Consider the following 19,373-nt stretch of genomic DNA (forward strand, 5'->3'; position numbering starts at 1 on the left):
GTCTGGCGTTCTGTAACGATCGGTGGGTGCAGAGAGTATCTGATTACCGGTGATCTGCAGTATCACCGGAAATACAGATATATACCAGATTATAAGTGATCTGCAGTCTCACCGATAATCCGATATACAAACTAACCTCTGTTCACCTGAGTAGAGTGTAGTGTTTAGTGTAACAGTAACACTTAGAGGACAAGGCCTCAATGCAGCAAGGAGTACTGCACAGATTCCTTCCGCAGACCTGAGCTCTCCAAGACGGGAGGAGTCAGACTGACAGTAGGAAGGTATATCTGAAAGTGACCCTCAGGAGGGAGGATCGCTAACAGAGCGAGGAACCGCCTCTAACGGTAAGGTCGGTTCTCGAGGTCGGACAAGCCAGGTCGTACACACACAGACAGATAAAGTACAAGATCAGGAGGCAAAGGCGGAGTCAAAGTACAGGCAGGGTTCAGCAACGGGGTATCAGATATATCGGGGTACAAAATCAGGAGGCAGAAGCAGAGTCAAGGAACGAGCCGGGGTTCGGCAACAGAGTATCAGAAATAACGAGGTACAAGATCAGAGTTCAGAAGGGTGGTCAAGGCAGGCAAAAGTCATAACAGATAATCACAATCAAACTAGTACTTTAGCTATCAACAGAATCTAGCTAAGTGTAGGATTACAGCTCCAGCTGGTCCCGGCACACTTACGGATCTGACTACGGATCTGGGTGCTCCCACATGTGTGATCGCACGCCAGACAAAGAGCAAGTGAACAACCAGCAGTATATATACTCTAGGACCTTTCCAGGACCTCCCTAATTGCTGGTCCAATGGGAGCAGTGGAATTTGTCAGCTGACCCAGCTGGTCAGCCGACACCTTTCTAACTGCTATTTAAACTCTGCCTCTGTGCTCGCGCGCGTGTAAGTCTGAATCTTGGTGGACTATCAGTCCCAGCCACACCAGTACTGTCATGCAATGAATCTAATGCGGGGGCCGCCTCTGATGCGGATTCCGCCGTTACCAATGCGGATTCCGCCGCACTGCCCATGCGGCATGCGGCGTTTTTTCCGCGTTGTGACGCCATGCTGGACGCGGAAACAGCCGCCTCACCTCGAGAGACGGCGGCTTTTCCGCGTTTCCTCACAATCCCATAGAATAACTGGGGAGATTTCTGGTGACACATTATGTTCCAGGAACTCTTTTATACTTGCCGACAGTTTGTTTTTAACCTCCTCATCCTCCAGTAATGCCGAGTCCAATCTCCACAGTCTCTCCGTGGGGGACTCTTGTCCTACTTCCATGGTCAGCCATACTGGAGCATGATCGGAGTAAGTTATAACGCCGATTTCAGTCCCCCCCACTCTCCCAATATCCTTCTGGGAAATTAGAAAGAAATCGATCCTGGAGGCAGTCCCGTGCCTATTAGAGACAAAAGTATAATCTCTCACCTGTATATTCTGCAATCTCCAGATGTCTACCAACTCCAATGTTTTAATTCTATCTGTCAGCCTTTCAAGTTCCATGTCCGATATACAACTTCCTCCCCTTGAGGTATCATAGCTTGGATCAATGGCTACATTAAAATCTCCTCCGATAATTATCCTTCCTATTGCCACTTTTTTAACCTTCTCCAGAAAACTTATTATAAACTCTACTTGATTCACGTTTGGTGCATATAGATTAGCCAGAGTAAATCTTATACCGTATCAAAGCTCTCCGCGATTTTGATAGTCGTGGAGCTCAATGTTTTTTTTTTCATAGATAACTGGAGTTTCTTAACTCTTCCTGTACTGGAAACAATATTAGACTTATGTCTCTGCTCCTAATGCTTTATCTCTTAGCTGCACTGCACATACAAATCATTAGATCATAATTTTTTTCACTTCAATGTCTCTTTAAAAGCTGCCTTTCTGTCACTGAGGCCTCTATTTCACAAAGCAGTGAGCCACTTGGGTGCCAGCCACAAGCGCCATTTGGCTGCAGCGTTTGGTAATACGACTCGTGTCATGTTTGACATGCAACTACATGGGTGGGGGGACGGGGCACCTGTCCATCACAGTAAATTTACTGCCTTCAGTAGAAGCCTCACAGTCGGAACAAGTGGATCAGCTAATTTGCACAGGTGAAGATTGTACTATCTCTTTCTCTACATCTGTTAACCCTGTGTTTACTTCAATCACCCAACAGTTAGCGACAAGCGAACGACATCCGTGCACATTTGAATTCAGTGATGGCACGACGACTGTACGCCGATTGGATCATTAGGGCCCTTGAGGTGCGAAATGCAGCACACGTGAGTACTTTGAATGGGTTGGTGGCTTGTTATCATTTGGTACAAACGACAAACTGCGATTATCGTCCGAGCCGACTTGCAGGATAGATTGGCCTACATGGATGATAATCACTTTTTTTTTAGACTATTCTAGGCAGACCCGTCGTTTGTTTCCTTAGGCGACTGCGGTCTAGCAAGTGTACGGAGCTTTAGCTAGTGAGACCTGCAACAGATATAAACTTCAGCTTAGGGGTGCAAAAATATGCAGGGTTTTTACTGATGTGTGCGCCCCACTGGAGAGATCTCCCTTCACTTCCTATTCATAATGGCCCTGCAGGGGCTAGGTAGAGTACTGGTTTAGGATTTTGGCACCTTAGTGGCTGGCTGGTGGGCTGCATCTCTGGCGCTTTGAGTTCGCCAGTAGAAAAGTATGATAAAGTAGAAATATATATATATATATATATATATATATAAGTGTATAGAGAGAGAGAGCGTAAACCTCTAGCCATAGTAAACTCAGACTCCAGGTCCCAACCATGCGTCTGTATGAATATACAATGTATGATAAATCCTGATATAAATTTCTGACAGTAAACTACTTGGCCAGGTCCCTTGGAGTTTACTATAAAGGGATTCTATATACTGCAGGGGCGTCTCTAGCCCCAAAGATCAGTGGCACGTGCCACAGATCTATTCTGGGGTGCCCGGATGTCCCCCAGGCAGAGTCAGGCAGCAAGTGGCAGTACTCACCTCTGGCCACTGTGGTACCTCAATGGTAGCATGCTGGGAGCTGTGGTTCATCAATGGGCCGCATGCTGGGGGCTGTGGTGCCTTTATGGGGGCATGCAGGGAGCTGTGTTTCTTCTATAGGAGCCTACTGGGAGTCATGGTGCCTCAATGGGAGGCCTGTGGAAGCATGAGAGGAGGTCCACTAGAAGGTCAGGGAATGCTAGGGGGACTGCAAGACATCAGGCCAGACCAGCCAGCACCAAAGCCAGGTAACTCTGCCTAGTTATATGATATGCTGCATTTTTTATTTATTTATTATTTTTTTTATTAATGGAGAAGGGGGCTTTATCCAACATTTTGCTGGGCAGGCCTACTTACACCGTCTTTAAGTTCATGTAAATTTGGCTCCACCCATGACCACACCCACACCCTGCTATGTGGCCATGCCCATTTTTCGTCTTGAGTGCCTAAGGCCCGGTTCACATTAGCGGTGGCCATCCGGAATCGCCGTGCCGGAGCCGGACCGCTTGCAGAACGGACGGAACGGACGCACGGCAATAGCAATGAAAGCCTATGCGTCCGTTCACATGCGTCCGTTTTGCCGGACCGGAGCCGGACCGGATCCGGACCGGATCCGGACTCCGGCGTCCGTTCCAACATGCGCTATTTTTTGGTCCGGCTCCTCCGGCAGCCGTATCCGGGGCGGAGCCGGACTGCACCATCCGGCCAATACAAAGCAATGAGAGCCGGAGAGCGCACAACACACTGGCTACAAAAACCGGACGTTCTACCCCACTTCCTATGCATTTTGGATGGGGACCACATGGGGACCACAGCGTTCAAAGAGTGGGGCAGCAGCGATTTCATGCTGGAGCTCGTTTTGGCAGCAACATGTCTGATGTCTGATAACGAGGAGGCGAACAACAGGAAGGAGAGAATTCCCAGGTTTACGAGTAAAAAATGCCTGGATCCATGGTCCCAACTGCAGTCTCTGTATCCACGGATGGTCTCCACACGTCCACCTGTCTCCAACAATGACCCCAGACCCTTCTGCTGACCTCCCAGACCCCAGGTATTTACAGGATGTGTATCTCCTTAAGAAACCGGATCCGGACCGCAACCGTGTTCACACCGCACGGAAACCGGATGCAAACGGACCGGATCCGGACCGGATCCGGATAGGAACCGTGCGGATCAGGTCCGGTCCGGCTCCGGTGCGGTCCGGACATCCAGTGCGGTTTTGACAAAACCGCAAGTGTGAACGGGGCCTTAAAGTGCCCCGTATTTCTTAGGATCCTAGCAACGCCCCTGATATACTGTATACATGTTCTGTGTCTTGTCTTGTCTCTTGTCTGCCACTGAGACAGGAACGGAGGAAAATCTTGTCAACAGGGATGTAATTAGCAATATAAAGCTGACGGATATTCTTACACTTGAGAGTGATGTGGAGGCTGCCATATTTATTTGCTTTTAAACAATACCAGTCGCCTGGCAGCTCTGCTGATCTATTTGGCTGCAGTAGTGTCTGCATCGCACCAGAAACAAGCATGCAGCTAATCTTGTCAGATTTGATAAAAATGTCAGAAACACCTGATCTGCTGTATGCTTGTTCAGGGTCTTTGGCTGAAAGTATTAGAGGCAGAGGACCAGTGGGATGCCAGGACAACTGGTATTGCTTAAAAGGAAATAAATATGGCAGCCTCCATATCCCTCTCACCTCAGGTTCCCCTTAATAAAAATCTGGATTTTACCGTCTACATTGCTGCCGTCTCTCTCCTCTTGCCTTCCTCGTAGACAAGTAATCCTATGTAATAAAACCTAAGTGTCCCTGCGTTATCCTATCCCTGTGTCCCTGCGTTTGCGCTACTGCGCACGTGGCGCATGGACAGCCGTTAGGACAGAAGGACGGGGCCAGGGAGCCAGGTGGACGGGTGTGCGCATGCGTGGTGGGTTTGTGCGCGGGCATGCGCACTGACATGTGGCGGTGGCGGGGGAGTGACAGAGACCTAGAGCCCATTTTTAAACGGGATTAGGTTATCCAGTACTTTATAAAAAACATGACTTGTTGTTTGGTGATGTACTTACCTGGCAGTGTGGCAAGTAGGTAGGTTGGCTTGTTGTTGCAGAGGAGGGTTACCAGGCTGCCTAAAGAGCCCACACCGACCACTTGTACATCCAGCGACAGTCCCAGAGTAACATTTCTCTGTAGGGAGAAGAGAGAGAGGTGTAGCCATAAGCCTTGCTAACAGCAGCCTGCATGGCCAGTGATGGATCAGTAAATTAACAGTCTGCATAGGCAATATGTGCAGGGCATAGGATGGCTCAGTGGGTACTCGGAGAGCATGTACAGTGGTTTGATGGCTTAGTGGGTACTGGGAGAGCATGTACAGTGGTTTGATGGCTTAGTGGGTACTGGGAGAGCATGTACAGTGGTATGATAGGCCAGTGGGTACGGGGAGAGCATGTGCAGTGGTATGATAGGTCAGTGGGTACTGGGAGAGCATGTACAGTGGTATGATAGGTCAGTGGGTCCTGGGAGAGCATGTACAGTGGTATGATAGGCCAGTGGGTATGGGGAGAGCATGTGCAGTGGTATAATAGGTCAGTGGGTACTGGGAGAGCATGTACAGTGGTATGATAGGCCAATGGGTAATGGGAGAGCATGTACAGTGGTATGATAGGTCAGTGGGTCCTGGGAGAGCATGTACAGTGGTATGATAAGCCAGTGGGTACTGGGAGAGCATGTACAGTGGTATGATAGGTCAGTGGGTACTGGGAGAGCATGTACAGTGGTATGATAGGCCAGTGGGTACTGGGAGAGCATGTACCGTGGTATGATAGGTCAGTGGGTACTGGGAGAGCATGTACAGTGGTATGATAGGCCAGTGGGTACGGGGAGAGCATGTGCAGTGGTTTGATGGCTTAGTGGGTACTGGGAGAGCATGTGCAGTGGTATGATAGGTCAGTGGGTACTGGGAGAGCATGTACAGTGGTATGATAGGTCAGTGGGTACTGGGAGAGCATGTACAGTGGTATGATGGCTTAGTAGATACTGTGAGAGCATGTACAGTGGTATGGTAAGTCAGTGGGTACTTGGAGAGCTTGTACAGTGGTTTGATGCCTCAGTGGATACTGGGGGAGCATGTGGTTTGATGGGTTAGTGGATACTGGGAGAGCATGTACAGTTGTTTGATGGGTTAGTGGATACATGGAGAGAATGTGGTTTGATGAGTTAGTGGATACCAGGAGAGCATGTACAGTGGTTTGATGGGTAGTTAGTGGATACCAGGAGAGCATGTGGTTTGATGGGTCAGTGGATGCTGGGAAAGCATGTGCAGGGGGTGAGGTGGTGATGGTCTTTACCAGCACGGCTTGGAAGTAGATCTCGAGCTCCTGGCATGACGGCAGGCTCTCCCCAGAGTCCATCCTTCGGGCCACACATCCCTCTGGCTGTCCATGATAGACCATCAGGTGCTGGTGGAGGAAGGTGGGAGAGAGTCAGATGTGAAGATTCCCTGTCATTCCTGGATCAGGACACGGAGGCTTCACAGTGATGGCTGCAGTGTCAGAATCCCAAAAGTGGTGCTATTTCTGTTCTATACCCCAATGGTCACTGTTTGTAGAGTAACAGTCTCTCGTAGGGTCAAATCCCCATTCTGCTTTGCTTCTCCTGTTGTTGTTATTATTTAGTATTTATTTAGCACCGCCATCTTCTACAGCGCTGGAACTCACAATATAATCCCTACCATAGTCAAATGTCTAAGTGTGTATCGTATCGTGTAGTGTATGTATCATTGTCTTTGGCCAATTTATAGGGGAAGCCAATTAACTTATCTGTATGTTTTTGGGATATGGGAGGAAACCTGAGTGCCCGGAGGAAACCCATACGGATACAGGGAGAATATACAAACTCCATGCAGATAGTGCCCTGGTTGGGATTCAAACCGGGGGCCCAGTGCTGCAAGGCGAGAGTACAAAGCACTACGCCACCGTGCTGCGTACGTCTACATTACATACAATGACTGCCCTGCTTAATTTAGAATTCAGAGGGGTAATTTTTGGTAGCCCTTTGGGCAGATGTGACCATAGTACACATCATGAAATGCATGTGTATTTGCCTTCCGCTGTGGTGTATATGTGTTTTTCCTATCATATCTTCACATAAAAGGTGTCCCTCTTTTTTACATCTTAGAAAGTTGAGAAGTCTGGGGTGGAGCCACCTCTGCTACGTCACAAAGGGGATGGCTTGCTCAGGGCCACTCCTACTCACGTTTTTGAGGTCACATGTAATTCCAGGGGCGGAGCCTTGATCACTGAGCTCACTGAATGCTAACAGGAGCGAGGCCTCATTCTGAACGTTCAGCTGAGGAGTCAGGAAGGGGGATGCTTCCCTCTGTATGAAGACAGAGACATTTACTGTTCACATGTCCACATCCAGCGTTCTTAATGATTGATATATACAAACACACACACACAAACCATACCCATCAACCCTCAATCAATTCAAACTGAAAATGGCTTCTGCTTCCATTTTTATTTTATTATTATTCTAATTATTGGTCTATAGCAGCAACATCTTCTGTTGTACTGTATTTCTACTTGTGAAACTAGTTGGATAGATTACCCTTTATTAAAGGATCCCAGTAGCCACAGGAGAAAAAAAAGTTAGTTACATGGTCACCTAAGAGGAAGTGAAGGTTCTGGATCCCTAGAGCCTTCATGTTCCTCTCTGCATCCTTTGGTTCCACAGCAGGGCCCCCGTTGCATTGTCTGACTTTAATGTCGAAAAAGCCTTCGGATCTCCTCAGAAGGCTACAAAAGTACTCAGGTCTCCAAGTACTTCCAAAGGCGAGTGGCTCCATACTGCACAAGCACGGACCCGTCTTCAGAAGTACTCGGTCTTCAGGTCTTAAAGAAGCAGTTGACGGGAAATTTGAACGGGGGCCCATTGGGGGAACATGGAGACTGTGAATGGAATGGGAAGGCTCTAAGGGATTCAGAGCCTTCCCTCTTCTTAGGTAAGTATGTAACTTTTTGTGTTTTTCAGGGTACAGTTCTCATTTAAATAGAAACAAGGTTAAGCGCACATCCAGCTAAAAATTGAACTTTATTCCAAACAGTTTAAAAACAGATACAGGTGCCTGTATCACAATGAATGGGGAGAAGTAAAGACAATGTAAGGGTCAACAACTTTTTTTTATGTCGTTGGCGTGTGGCACTTTATCAGGAGGACAGTAAGCAACCCCTTAAATAAGTTCGTATTACCTATCCCACTGACCAGGTGCATCAGATCTCCGCCTCCAACGCATAAGGTAGCCCTCTGAAACCCATGCCACACTATACAAACATCGGCATGAACCATCCACTTCTGCCCAGGTGAAGCGCATGCCAATATGGCATCAAAGCTTCTGGAGTTGAACGCACAACGCCTGAACCGCAGCGAGACCCTGGTGCACGCGCACCGCTGGAGTTACAGTGAGGAAGTACACCACAAGCATGGAGGCCCTGGAGCAGTATAGCGGCTAGCGGCTGCGGTGTCCTGCTAGATCTCCAGCTCCAGGAGGAGAAGAGAAGTGCATTGGCATTCACAGGACTGGAGCGAGGGGGAGAGGAGCGTGGTGGCAGGATGTGGTAAGTCCTTACCTGCACTCTGCACTTCTTTTTAGCGGGTCTTCTGAATATAGGACACACACACACTTTTTCACCCCAGTTTTGGGTAAAAAAAAAAAAGTGCACCTTGTATTCCTGAAAAATATGGTAACTTTCATGTGACATCAAAACAGAATAGGAAGGGAGCATTGGAGTGCATTGACTAACACTCCCAATCAGTGTTATGAATGCAAAGAATAGATCAGGCAATGTTAACCCTTTAGCAGCCAATTTATTTAGAGGCTTGCAAGTGCTCCAGGCCAATTTATTTTAGGCCATTTTTTCAATTCCTATTTGTTACATTTCCTTGCTACGAATTAGTACTGCTGTAATGTGTATTTATGGCCACTTGTCACTAGGGGGCAGTGTGAAACAATAATAAAGGACTTCTGCTTTCTTTCTTTCTATATATTCTGCTAGCAGAACGACATCAAAGCATTCCAAGAATTTACAGCACGTGTTCTGCCAGCTGAAGAGTAAAAGCAGTGCATCTTAAACAAGATAATGCCTTAGAAGCTGCTAATGGGTTAAGCCTGGTACACACTTTCAATTATGATTGGCCAATCACTGACCAATTTTACGACTTCCATGTAGTATGAGGGTTTACCTGCACAATCATACATAGTACTTAATATCTGCTGACCCTCATATCTACAGTATATGAGACAATATTATGCCAGATATCAATGAGGAAGCTCTTATGACCTGTCAGGATGACTGTTGGGTGGCACAGGAGCTATGCTGGTTCCAGGGTTGAGTACACCTCTACTGCATCCACCTCAGCCCAGGCTTCTCCACCCTAAAGCAGTAATGGAAGTAATCAATGTGGCAGGTGAAACACATTGAAGGGGACCATGAAGAGGTGACTTATTCCCTTTTCAAGAATTTACTTAAACAGCGCCCCTAGTGAGCTGAAAAAGCATTATGTGAGACTTACCTGGCTGCAGTGTGCCCTCCCCAGGTAGGTGGCCAGCAGAACTCCAAGGACACTGATGGCCAGAGCTGTCACTGCTCCCACTGTCATTATAAGAAGTTTCCGACCAGAGGGAGGAGGGGGGGCCGGAAAGTCCAGAGCGGCTGGAAAGGACTGGAAATAAATACAAATTGAATTAAATGCAAAATCCATACTGGAGTCCATAAATCATCTTATAGGAAAACTGAACTAAGAGGGATATGGAGGCGGCCATATTTATTTTGTTTTAAAAAATACCAGATGCCTGGTGTCCTGCTGATCTTGGCACTATCTGCACAAAGTTTGTATGTTCTCCTCGTGTCTGCGTGGGTTTCCTTTGGACACTTCAGTTTCCCCCCACATCCCCAAAACATACAGATAAGTTATTGGCTTCCCACTAAATTGGCCCAAGACCATAATGGACATATGACCAGGGCCGGATTTACCATAAGGCACTATAGGCACGTGCCTACAGGCGCCTGATGATGGAAAGGCGGCTCACTCTCCTTCCCGAGCGCCTCCCTCCCTCCTTCCCTATGCAGAGTCCCAAGCAGAGCGTAAATGAGAGGTTGCTCACCCAGCTCTCAGCATTCCACTGACGAGATCTCCCTTCAGTCAGGGACACCTCTAGCTATTAATACTGAGGGTTCCTCTGAGCTGGCTGCCTAATGCTATGGGACACCCGAAGCTATGATGGTTCAGGGGAGTAAGGCCCGGTTCACACTTGCGGTGGCCCTCCGGAATCGCCGTGCCGGAGCCGCACCGCTTGCAGAACGGACGGAACGGACGCACGGCATAGCAATGAAAGCCTATGCGTCCGTTCACATGCGTCCGTTCTGCCGAACCGGAGCCGGACCGGATCCGGGCCGGATACGGACTCCGGCCTCCGTTCCGACATGCGCTATTTTTTCATCCGGCTCCTCCGGCAGCCGTATCCGGGGCGGAGCCGGACTGCACCATCCGGCCAATACACACCAATGGGAACCGGAGAGCGCACAACACACTGGCTGAGAAATCCGGATGTTCTACCCCACTTCCTATGGGGATTGTTGCGGCGATATTGGATGGGGACACATGGGCAAGCATTTTGGAGTGGAGCAGCACAGCTGGATCCGGATCCGGAGATGTTGGCAGCATGTCGGAGGTGGAGGTGAGTGCTAAACAGCAGAGGGCCTGATTCCACAGGTCCCCCTTCTGCTGACCTCCCAGACCCCAACATTTTTTTTGTTTTTAACGTAACTTTTGCCAAACGGATCCGGATCGCATCCTGATGGACACCTGATGCAACCTGACCGGATCCGGATCGGATCCGGATCAGAACCGTACGGTTCCGATCCGGATCCGGTCCAGATCCGGTCAGGTCATCCGGTCCGTTTGGCAAACAACCGCTAATGTGAACCGGGCCTAAAGGAGACGTGACAGCTGGGACAGCCAGCACACTTGTGGTGCAGTGCAGTGAGGGTTTGTAGGTTCATGGAGGGCGGAGTCTAGGGTGCCAGGACATCGGTCCCTATAGGCTCCTGGGATGTAAATCCGGGCATGCATATGACTATGGTAGGGATTATATTGTGAGCCTCACTGAGGGACTGTTAAGAGAGAAGGCAGTATAGCGCTGCGGAAGACGCTGACGGTAAGTAAATAATAGTGTCTGAATCACACACCTGAAACAAGCATGCAAGGAATCTTGTCAGATTCTTGTCAGAAACACCTGATCTGCTGCATGCTTGTTCAGGGTCTATGGCTAAAAGTATTACAGGCAGAGGATCATCAGGACAGCCAGGCAACTGGTATAAGGAAATACATACAGCAGCCTCCATATCCCTCTTGCCCCTGCTAAAACGCTGCTATCCCGCGGCTTAACGGGGGTCCCTGTCCCCCCAAATCCCCTCCGTAATGCGGGGAAGCGCTTCCGCATTGGGGCAGGGCTAACCGCCGCAGCCCTGCCCCACGCGTGTCTGTCAGCGCGTATCTCCGCCTCTCCCCCGCCCCTCTCAGTCTTCCTTCACTGAGAGGGGCGGGGGAGAGGTGGCGATGCGAGTCTGATAGACGCGCTGGGAGGCAGGGCTGCAGCCATTAGCCCTTGCCTCCAGGAAGCAAAATCTGCGACCAAGGTTTGCGGGGGGTGGGTTGGGGGGGGTCAGGGACCCTCGTTCAGCCGCGGGATAGCGGCGTTTTAGCAGGGGCACACATGCCCCTGCTATGTATGAGAGCTGAAGCGAGATTTAGTCTCGCTTCAGTGTCTCTTTAAGCGCTGGAAGTCTATGGAGACTTTCACACTAATTGCGGTCCATTGCGGTGCGCTGGAAGTATTCAATCAGATGCCAGGGCTGCAGCGTATTACCGCAAGCACCCCGCTTAACGCATGAAGCTTGGGGTAATGCATGTCTATGGGCGACGCGCGTACTGTAAATGACGGAGCGTCGTGGCACAGACAGACGGGAAACGGCAGTGATGTACTTCCTGCCCAGCAACAGGCGACATAAGTTGAAGGTGCACACACCTTTACTTCTGTGCAAATACACTGTGCAGTCTCATAAATATAGGAGGGCTTGGTTTACTCTATTTCCCTTCACCAGTGGTTGGGCAGGAAAGCTAGACAATTCAGTAATCGGATATTATTATATACAGGCTGTTGACCCACACACTTAAGGTGCGTACACACACAATTTGGGCTAAATTTGTGTTGCCTGCCAGAAACTAACTCGATCCTGTAGGTGACACGGTTAGTCCACAATGCTGTATAGATGTATCAATGGGCAACAGCAGAAGAAAGTTCTGTATCTATAAGGAAGGTAGGACAGTCAGTGACCTGACTATGTACTCTGTGAAATGCTGCAGCAGATGTCAGTGCTATATAAATACATCATAATAATATGGTACGGACTATGACTATGGCAGGAATCGATTGTGAGCTTATCTGAGGACAGTCAGTGACATGACTATGTACTCTGTAAAGTGCTGCAGAAGATGTCAGTGCTATATAAATACATATTAATAATACAGTAGGACTATGGCTATGGTAGGGATTATTTATTTAAGCATTTATAAGTGGCTGGATAGAGTAATGGTTAAGGGCTCTGCCTCTGACACAGGCTCTGCCTGTTCAGTAAGCCAGCACCTATTCAGTAGGAGACCTTGGGCAAGACTCCTTAACACTGCCACTGCCTATAGAGCGCGTTCTAGTGGCTGCAGCTCTGGTGCTTTGAGTCCTCCAGGAGAAAAGCGCAATATAAATGTTCTGTGTTTGTAAATGTTCAGTGTTTATATAACGCTGACATATTACGCAGCGCTGTACAGAGTATATTATCTTGTCACTAACTGTCCCTCAGAGGGGCTCACAATCTAGTCCCTGCCATAGTCGTATGTAGCGTGTAGTGGATGTATCATAGTCTAGGGCCAATTTAGGGGAAGCCTATATGTTTTTGGGATGTGGGAGGAAACCAGAGTGCCCAGAGGACACCCACGCAGACACAGGGAGAACATACAAACTCCTTGCAGAGGGTAACCTGGCTGGGATTAGATTGTGATCTTTTCTGAGGATAGTTAGTGACATGACTAGGTACTCTAAAGTTCAGCAGAATATGTCAATATTATATATAAAAATAAATACAAATAATAATATGCTAGGGACAGATGACCATGGTAGGATTGGATTGTGAGTTCCTATGAGTACAGTCAGTGATATGACTATGCACTCAGTAAAGTGCTGCAGATGACATAATAATAATAGTAATAATATTTAATAACAATAATCTCTGGTATCTGTTTCAGTGATCAGATCTTTCTGTGATCAGATGCCAATCTTCCATCTCAGGATTTTAGGATTAGTTTGGACAGATCCCCAAATAAAGCAACTGCGTAATCAGATTGTGAGGTCGGCGGCTGACTTTCATCCATCTAATTAGTTGCCAGAGCCATCTCCTTCACTTCTGCTGTACTCCTCATCCACTAGCTGTTATATATGTTATAGACAGGTACTCACATAGGGTGGGGTCTTCAGCTGCACTCTGGGTGGCCAGGGATCTGGGGTCTTTTCCTCTGCGGACATGTCGGTGGCCCCTGGTACCTGCGCTGGCAAACAGAGATCTGGGGCAGCTGACTTTGCTCAGGTGAAGAACAAGCAGAGGGGCGGAGCCTCAGATGAGTGGCAGGTACACAGGTGGGGGCTGACTCAGGTGACATTACTCAGTCTATAGAGTATGGGACATCGGAGACTGCTGTCCTACAGATTATGCCTATTACACAAACGTTTTTATCCAATTTCTCACAAGAAGATTTTTTTTGTATGTTTGTTTGCAATTAATTTGACTGGTTTTGTGAAAACATGTAGAAACATAAATATTGAGCAAGTTGGTTCCCAAACATTATTGACTTTTTTCTCCTAATATATGTAGTAATGAGGTTAAATACAACAATAAACTATTTTAAAGGACACCCGAGGCCGGTTTCACACTATTGACCAGCGTTTTGTTTGTGGTGCGATCGGACGATCGCATTCCACTGCAACGCTAAAAAAAAGTCTTTGTAATTGCCTGTCTACCTAATGAGCCTTAATTTTAAATCTGAAGTGAGGTTCTCTTGCGCTCATTTCCTGTGGTGGAAATACGAATTGCACAGAGGTGTATTGAAAAAATGACGCTTCTGCACATGCACGCCACAACACGGAACAGTATCAAATATCTGCAGTGCTATTGACTTTCATGACTTCCGGTCACTGCACGTCACCGCGGATGTTCGCCAATAACGTGCTGTTGCCGTTGTGTCAGATTGGATGCTTCTGCTGCATCCAATCGAAAATGCCCCATTGATTTTCATTGATTTAGTATTACCCTGCGGTAAAAAAGGGTAATAAAAACGCAATGAAAACGTTCCAGCGTGAGAGGGACCTGAAATGAGAGGGATACGGAGGCTGTCCTACTTATTTCCTTTTAAACAATGCAGATTGCCTGGCTGTCCTGCTGATCCTCTGCCTTTCATGATCTGACAGGAAAGTCTTTCAAAATGCCTGCGCCATTTGTTGATGAGGTATTTGTAACCGTCGTCCCTCGTTCTTTATACACGATATCGGAATAAAGAGTCGTTCATCTACCGTTACAAATGATTAAATTTCACCTTGTGTACATAGCTTTATACTTTTACTTATAGACCCTGAACAAGCATGCAGATTAGGTGTAGTAAAAATAACGTAATTCATAAAAAATGCTTTTCTTTTTTTTTGCAATATTAATTTACAAATCATCTAGTCATTTTAAAATCTTTCCTCACCCTCGATTTACATTCTGTATTTTTTTTATGGTTGGTGACATATTTACTGCTGCCAGGTGATCTCTGCAAGAATGTTTGTTACTGAGAGTTCTATGCACAGAGGGAGATATTGCTTGCTTGGCAGTTGGAAAAAGCCATTATTTCCCACAATGCAAGAGGTTCACACACAGCAAACTGTCAGGACCATGGTCATGACATCACACTGTGGGAGGGGTTTCACCACAATATCAGCCATACAAATGTTCCTGATGATCATGATCTCTTTGAGAAAAGGTAGAGATGTCTTCTGGAAAAGGAGGGGGGTATCGGCTACTGATTGGGATGATGTTCAGAATCAGAACACATAAAACACTACGGGGACAGCGCTAAGTGTTCCGTCACATTCGCCGCTTGTCCCGATATCACATGCCGTTACCTCAGCGCAGCTGATTGAACATGTTGATGCAAGATTTTCCAGCATGTCAGATCGATACATGCAACCAATTTCAGCCCGAAATTGATCGGGCATGCTCTTGGCGGCGACAATTTTCATCCGATTTGATTATAATCGAATTGGATGGTGGAATTGCTGCCAAGTTGCCTGATGTATGGCCACCTTTACTCACCACACCTCTCACACACATATGCTTCATTTTGACTGCATCAGAATCTTCAGTAATTGTTAAGTTGTCCATACTCAGGTGGATTGTGGCCCAATTTGCCAAGCCGACCGATTTCTAACTGACTAGAATTAGATTGGATAGTGATCGATGCTATACATGCCAGACTCATAGTTGATAGATTTCAGCAGAAAGTATGGATCGAACCGCAAGCATTGTTCTGTTCGAAGCGGCGCATTCTTCAGTAATTTTATTGCCTTGACTGGAAAGTAGAAAAAGAACATTTTAAATTTGGGCTTTTATTTATTATTAGAAGTGGCTATTTGGTGGAAGGAGTGGCATCATGTGGGTCTGCTGGCTTGTTCTCATCCCCCTCTCCACCTTTGGGCCAAGCTCGGTCCCCCACCTCTCTGGATTATGTTCCCAGGTGGACAATGCAGGGGGAATCCTGCCAGCCCACTGATACCGGATACCTGACAGCATCCTCTCTTCCACACAGGATGCCTCTGTTCTGGGGGATGAATGGACCCCAGTGTCCAGGGTCACTCCAGCCCTTCCCCCGCCCAGTTACATCCCCTTCCCCCCAACACTCATATTGTGTGCTACCCAACCAGATAAAACTCCCATTATATGCCAACCCCCGTGCCAAATATCCCTGTGCAACTTTATCCTGCTTCTACGGAAATGGTTGGAGTGCCTAGTTCCCTTTACAAAGACATCGCAGGGGCATTCACTGCCAGCATACGGGCAACAGCTCACTGCACTCAGCTTCCACAGAGAGCAGGGACCCTTGCATTACTGCAATCATAACCTGATGAGTTTTTTTCTCCTAAATACAAAAAAAGGCATGTGCTGGACAACCTTGCTATGTACAACTTGTATGCACTACAAGCAGATGACATCAGCTGACATCATCACCGTGTGACCTATACTGCCAGCTGAATGTGCTGTCAGTCCTTGAGTGATAGTGCCAACACAGTTTGTGACGGTGTCAGGCACAGGATTTGCCTATAAGAGGCACATTACAAAGGAAGTTGGCAAACGTTGAGAAATGTATTTGAACTTTTTTTTGCAGAAAAATTAAAACTTTGGCAAAACATCCAACCAGTCTGATGTCCTACCATGCTCCTGCCCCGTAGACAACATACAGGGGTATATTCACTAGACTTCCTTAGTGCCTTTTTTTATCTAATACTATACAGTAATGTTTTTGCCTACTTCTACTACTTGGGTTTAATTTAATGGATTAGCCATATTCTAGTTCAAGGGTTTTGACTCAGACACTACTTAAAGGGAACCTAAACTGAGAGGGATATGGATGTTTCCTTTTAAACAATACCAGTTGCCTGGCAGTCCTGCTGATCTCTGACTGCAGTAGTGGCTGAATCATAGACCTGAAACAAACATACAGCTAATCCAGTCTGACTTCAGTCAGAGCACCTGATCTGCATGCTTGTTGAGGGGCTGTGGCTGAAAGTATTAGAGACACAGGACCAGTAGGAGAGTCATGCAACTGGTATAATTTTAAAAGGAAAAATCCACATCCTTCTCAGTTTAGGTTCCTTTTAAGCCAGAAGATCAACAGGGCTTTCAGGCAATTGGCATTGTTTACAAGGAAATACATATGGCACCCTGCATTTAACTCTCACCTCGGGTATCCTTTAAAGGGACTCCGAGCTCATCTTAAAAATGAAAATTGTACTCACCCGGGGCTTTCTCCAGCCCAGTGCTGGTCGGGAGGTCCCACGACGGCGTCCTGGCTCCTCTCCTAGTCTCCGCTCCGGAATGGCTGACCGGCGGCAGCCTGGGCGACACTCGGCCGAGTGTCTGGCTTCTTCTTCCGTGTATGACGCGGCTGACGTCACACGCCGGCCGCCTTGCGTCATCACGGCAGCCGGCGTGAAAGTACTGCGCATGCGCGATTAAAGTGCGCATGCGCCGTACTAAAGTGCGCATGCAACGGCGTGTGACGTCAGCCGCATCATACGCGGAAGAAGAAGCCCGACACTCGGCCGAGTGTCGCTCAGGCTGCCGCCGGTCAGCCATTCCGGAGCGGGGACTAGGAGAGGAGCCAGGACGCTGTCGTGGGACCTCCCGACCAGCACTGGGCTGAAGAAAGCCCCAGGTGAGTACTATTTTGCATTTTTTGTTGAGCTCGGAGTCCCTTTAATACAAAGAGTCCCTGAGATGCAAACAACCTGCCGATCGCAGCAGCACTGGACTCCGGCGTGGGAGGTGAGAGCACAGGTTCTGCTGTGCTATATTCTGCATTTACACACTAGACTGGGTGAGTGCTGGAAGAACAGAGGGAGGCATAAAGAGGGACAAAAAGAGCCTAGGACAGTGGGACAGAGGGATACACTGGGGGGCAAAGGTACCACAAAAGGACAGAAGGAGGCATGGGGGACAGAAGGAGACGCGAGGGCCAGGAGGAGTCACAAAGGGGGACAGAAGAAGGCACAGGGCGACTGAAGGAGGCGCAAAAGGGGGACAGAAGGAGGCACAGTAAGACAGAGGGATGCAAAGGGGGGGCAGAGGTAGCAGGACAGGAGGAGGCACAATGGAACAGAATGAGGTATGGGGGCCAAAATAGGCACAGAAGGAGGCACAGGGGGACAGAGGGAGGTACAGGGGCAAAGCGGCAAAGGGGGACAGAAGGACACACGGGGCAGGTTGGCACGGGGGACAGACGGAGGCACAATGGAGGCACAATGGGGGGACAGAAAGAGGCACAGGATGACAGAGGGGGAGAAGGTGGCACAGAGGGACACAGTGGAGGCTGCCTGCAACTTACATTATGGCCTGGTGCACACCAGAGGAGTTTTTCTGAGCGTTTTGAGTTTTTAAATCTGCTGCTAATTTTATCCTATGTGTCTGTGCACACTGGAGCAATGAGGTTTTGTAAAAAACCCCATAGCATTACATTGGGAAGAGCTTTTAGAGGTTTCAAAAGCTCTTCCCAATGTAATGCTATGGGGTTTTTTACAAAACCTCATTGCTCCAGTGTGCACAGACACATAGGATAACATTAGCAGCAGATTTAAAAACTCAAAACGCTCAGAAAAACTCCTCTGGTGTGCACCAGGCCTATCGGGACCTTGTGATGTCTCTCCAGGGACCTGCGATGCTGCTGTTCCTCAGTGTGTGTTTCACCACAATGGGCTCTATTCTCAAAGAGGCAAAAGTCCTGCAAAATTTTACCGCTAAATTCCTGCCAGCGGTAAACTCCGCATTTTTTCAGCATTCACTAACATTTTCGCATGTTTGACGCACCCCCCCCCCCCCCCCACCCGATGATCCATTTGATAAAAGGGAAAGAATTCTCATGGAAAAGGGGGTATTAGCTACTGATTGGGATGAAGTTCAATTCTGTGTTATGGTTTCTCTTTAAGGGAAACATCAGTCAAAAAAAGGTAAAATCAGCTTTACTCACCTGGGGATTTCTCCAGCCCCTTGCAGCCGACTGTCCCATGCTGATCGCTTCGCTCTGCGTCGCCGTCCCAGGCTGGATACATATAAAATCAGCGCCGGGAGACTTGGGCACAGGATCCAGGCCGCCATGGATGGTGGGAATGAAATAATTCGGCTTCCAGCTGACGGTGCCGGAGTTACTCTGTGTGCGCTGCTATAGCTGTGATTCCTATTACAGCCTATGGTGGTGGCGGCTGCGCCCAACTCTACCTACGCTGTAATGAAATCGCTCGCCCAGGCTCCCCGCACGCTGTTCAGGCCAACCTCGAGGTCGTCCTTACTGCGCCTGCGTGAAGCGCCGCTGTCAATCATGGTCACGTTGTCCGCGGCGTACTGCGTCCCAGGTGAGTAAAGCTGATTTTACCTTTTTTTGCCTGATGTTTCCTTTAAGTCACACCCGAACTGATCTAAAAAGTTGCAAACCAAATATACTGACTTGTTGCATTCCTACCTACGT

The 19,373-nt window shown here is 48.1% G+C and overlaps 1 protein-coding gene across 2 annotated transcripts in view; it reads right to left on the minus strand.

Annotated features, from left to right (window-relative positions):
• Positions 1-19,373, minus strand: part of LOC137531551 (uncharacterized) — a 40,709-nt gene that overhangs the window by 11,955 nt on the left and 9,381 nt on the right. Inside the window, exons 1-5 of one of the 2 annotated variants that reach the window (XM_068251471.1) lie at positions 13,564-13,675; positions 9,567-9,716; positions 7,251-7,373; positions 6,344-6,454; positions 5,066-5,183 (exon numbers count right to left, since the gene is read on the minus strand). In XM_068251471.1, coding sequence (XP_068107572.1) covers positions 5,066-5,183; positions 6,344-6,454; positions 7,251-7,373; positions 9,567-9,716; positions 13,564-13,629 — 568 coding nt within the window. In that variant the 5' untranslated portion in view covers positions 13,630-13,675. Of the gene's footprint in view, positions 1-5,065; positions 5,184-6,343; positions 6,455-7,250; positions 7,374-9,566; positions 9,717-13,563; positions 13,676-19,373 lie in introns of those variants that run through there. The other variant, XM_068251472.1, reaches the window with a different exon arrangement.

This window comes from Hyperolius riggenbachi, chromosome 9 (genome assembly GCF_040937935.1).
Source record: "Hyperolius riggenbachi isolate aHypRig1 chromosome 9, aHypRig1.pri, whole genome shotgun sequence".
Classification (NCBI taxonomy): domain Eukaryota; kingdom Metazoa; phylum Chordata; class Amphibia; order Anura; family Hyperoliidae; genus Hyperolius; species Hyperolius riggenbachi.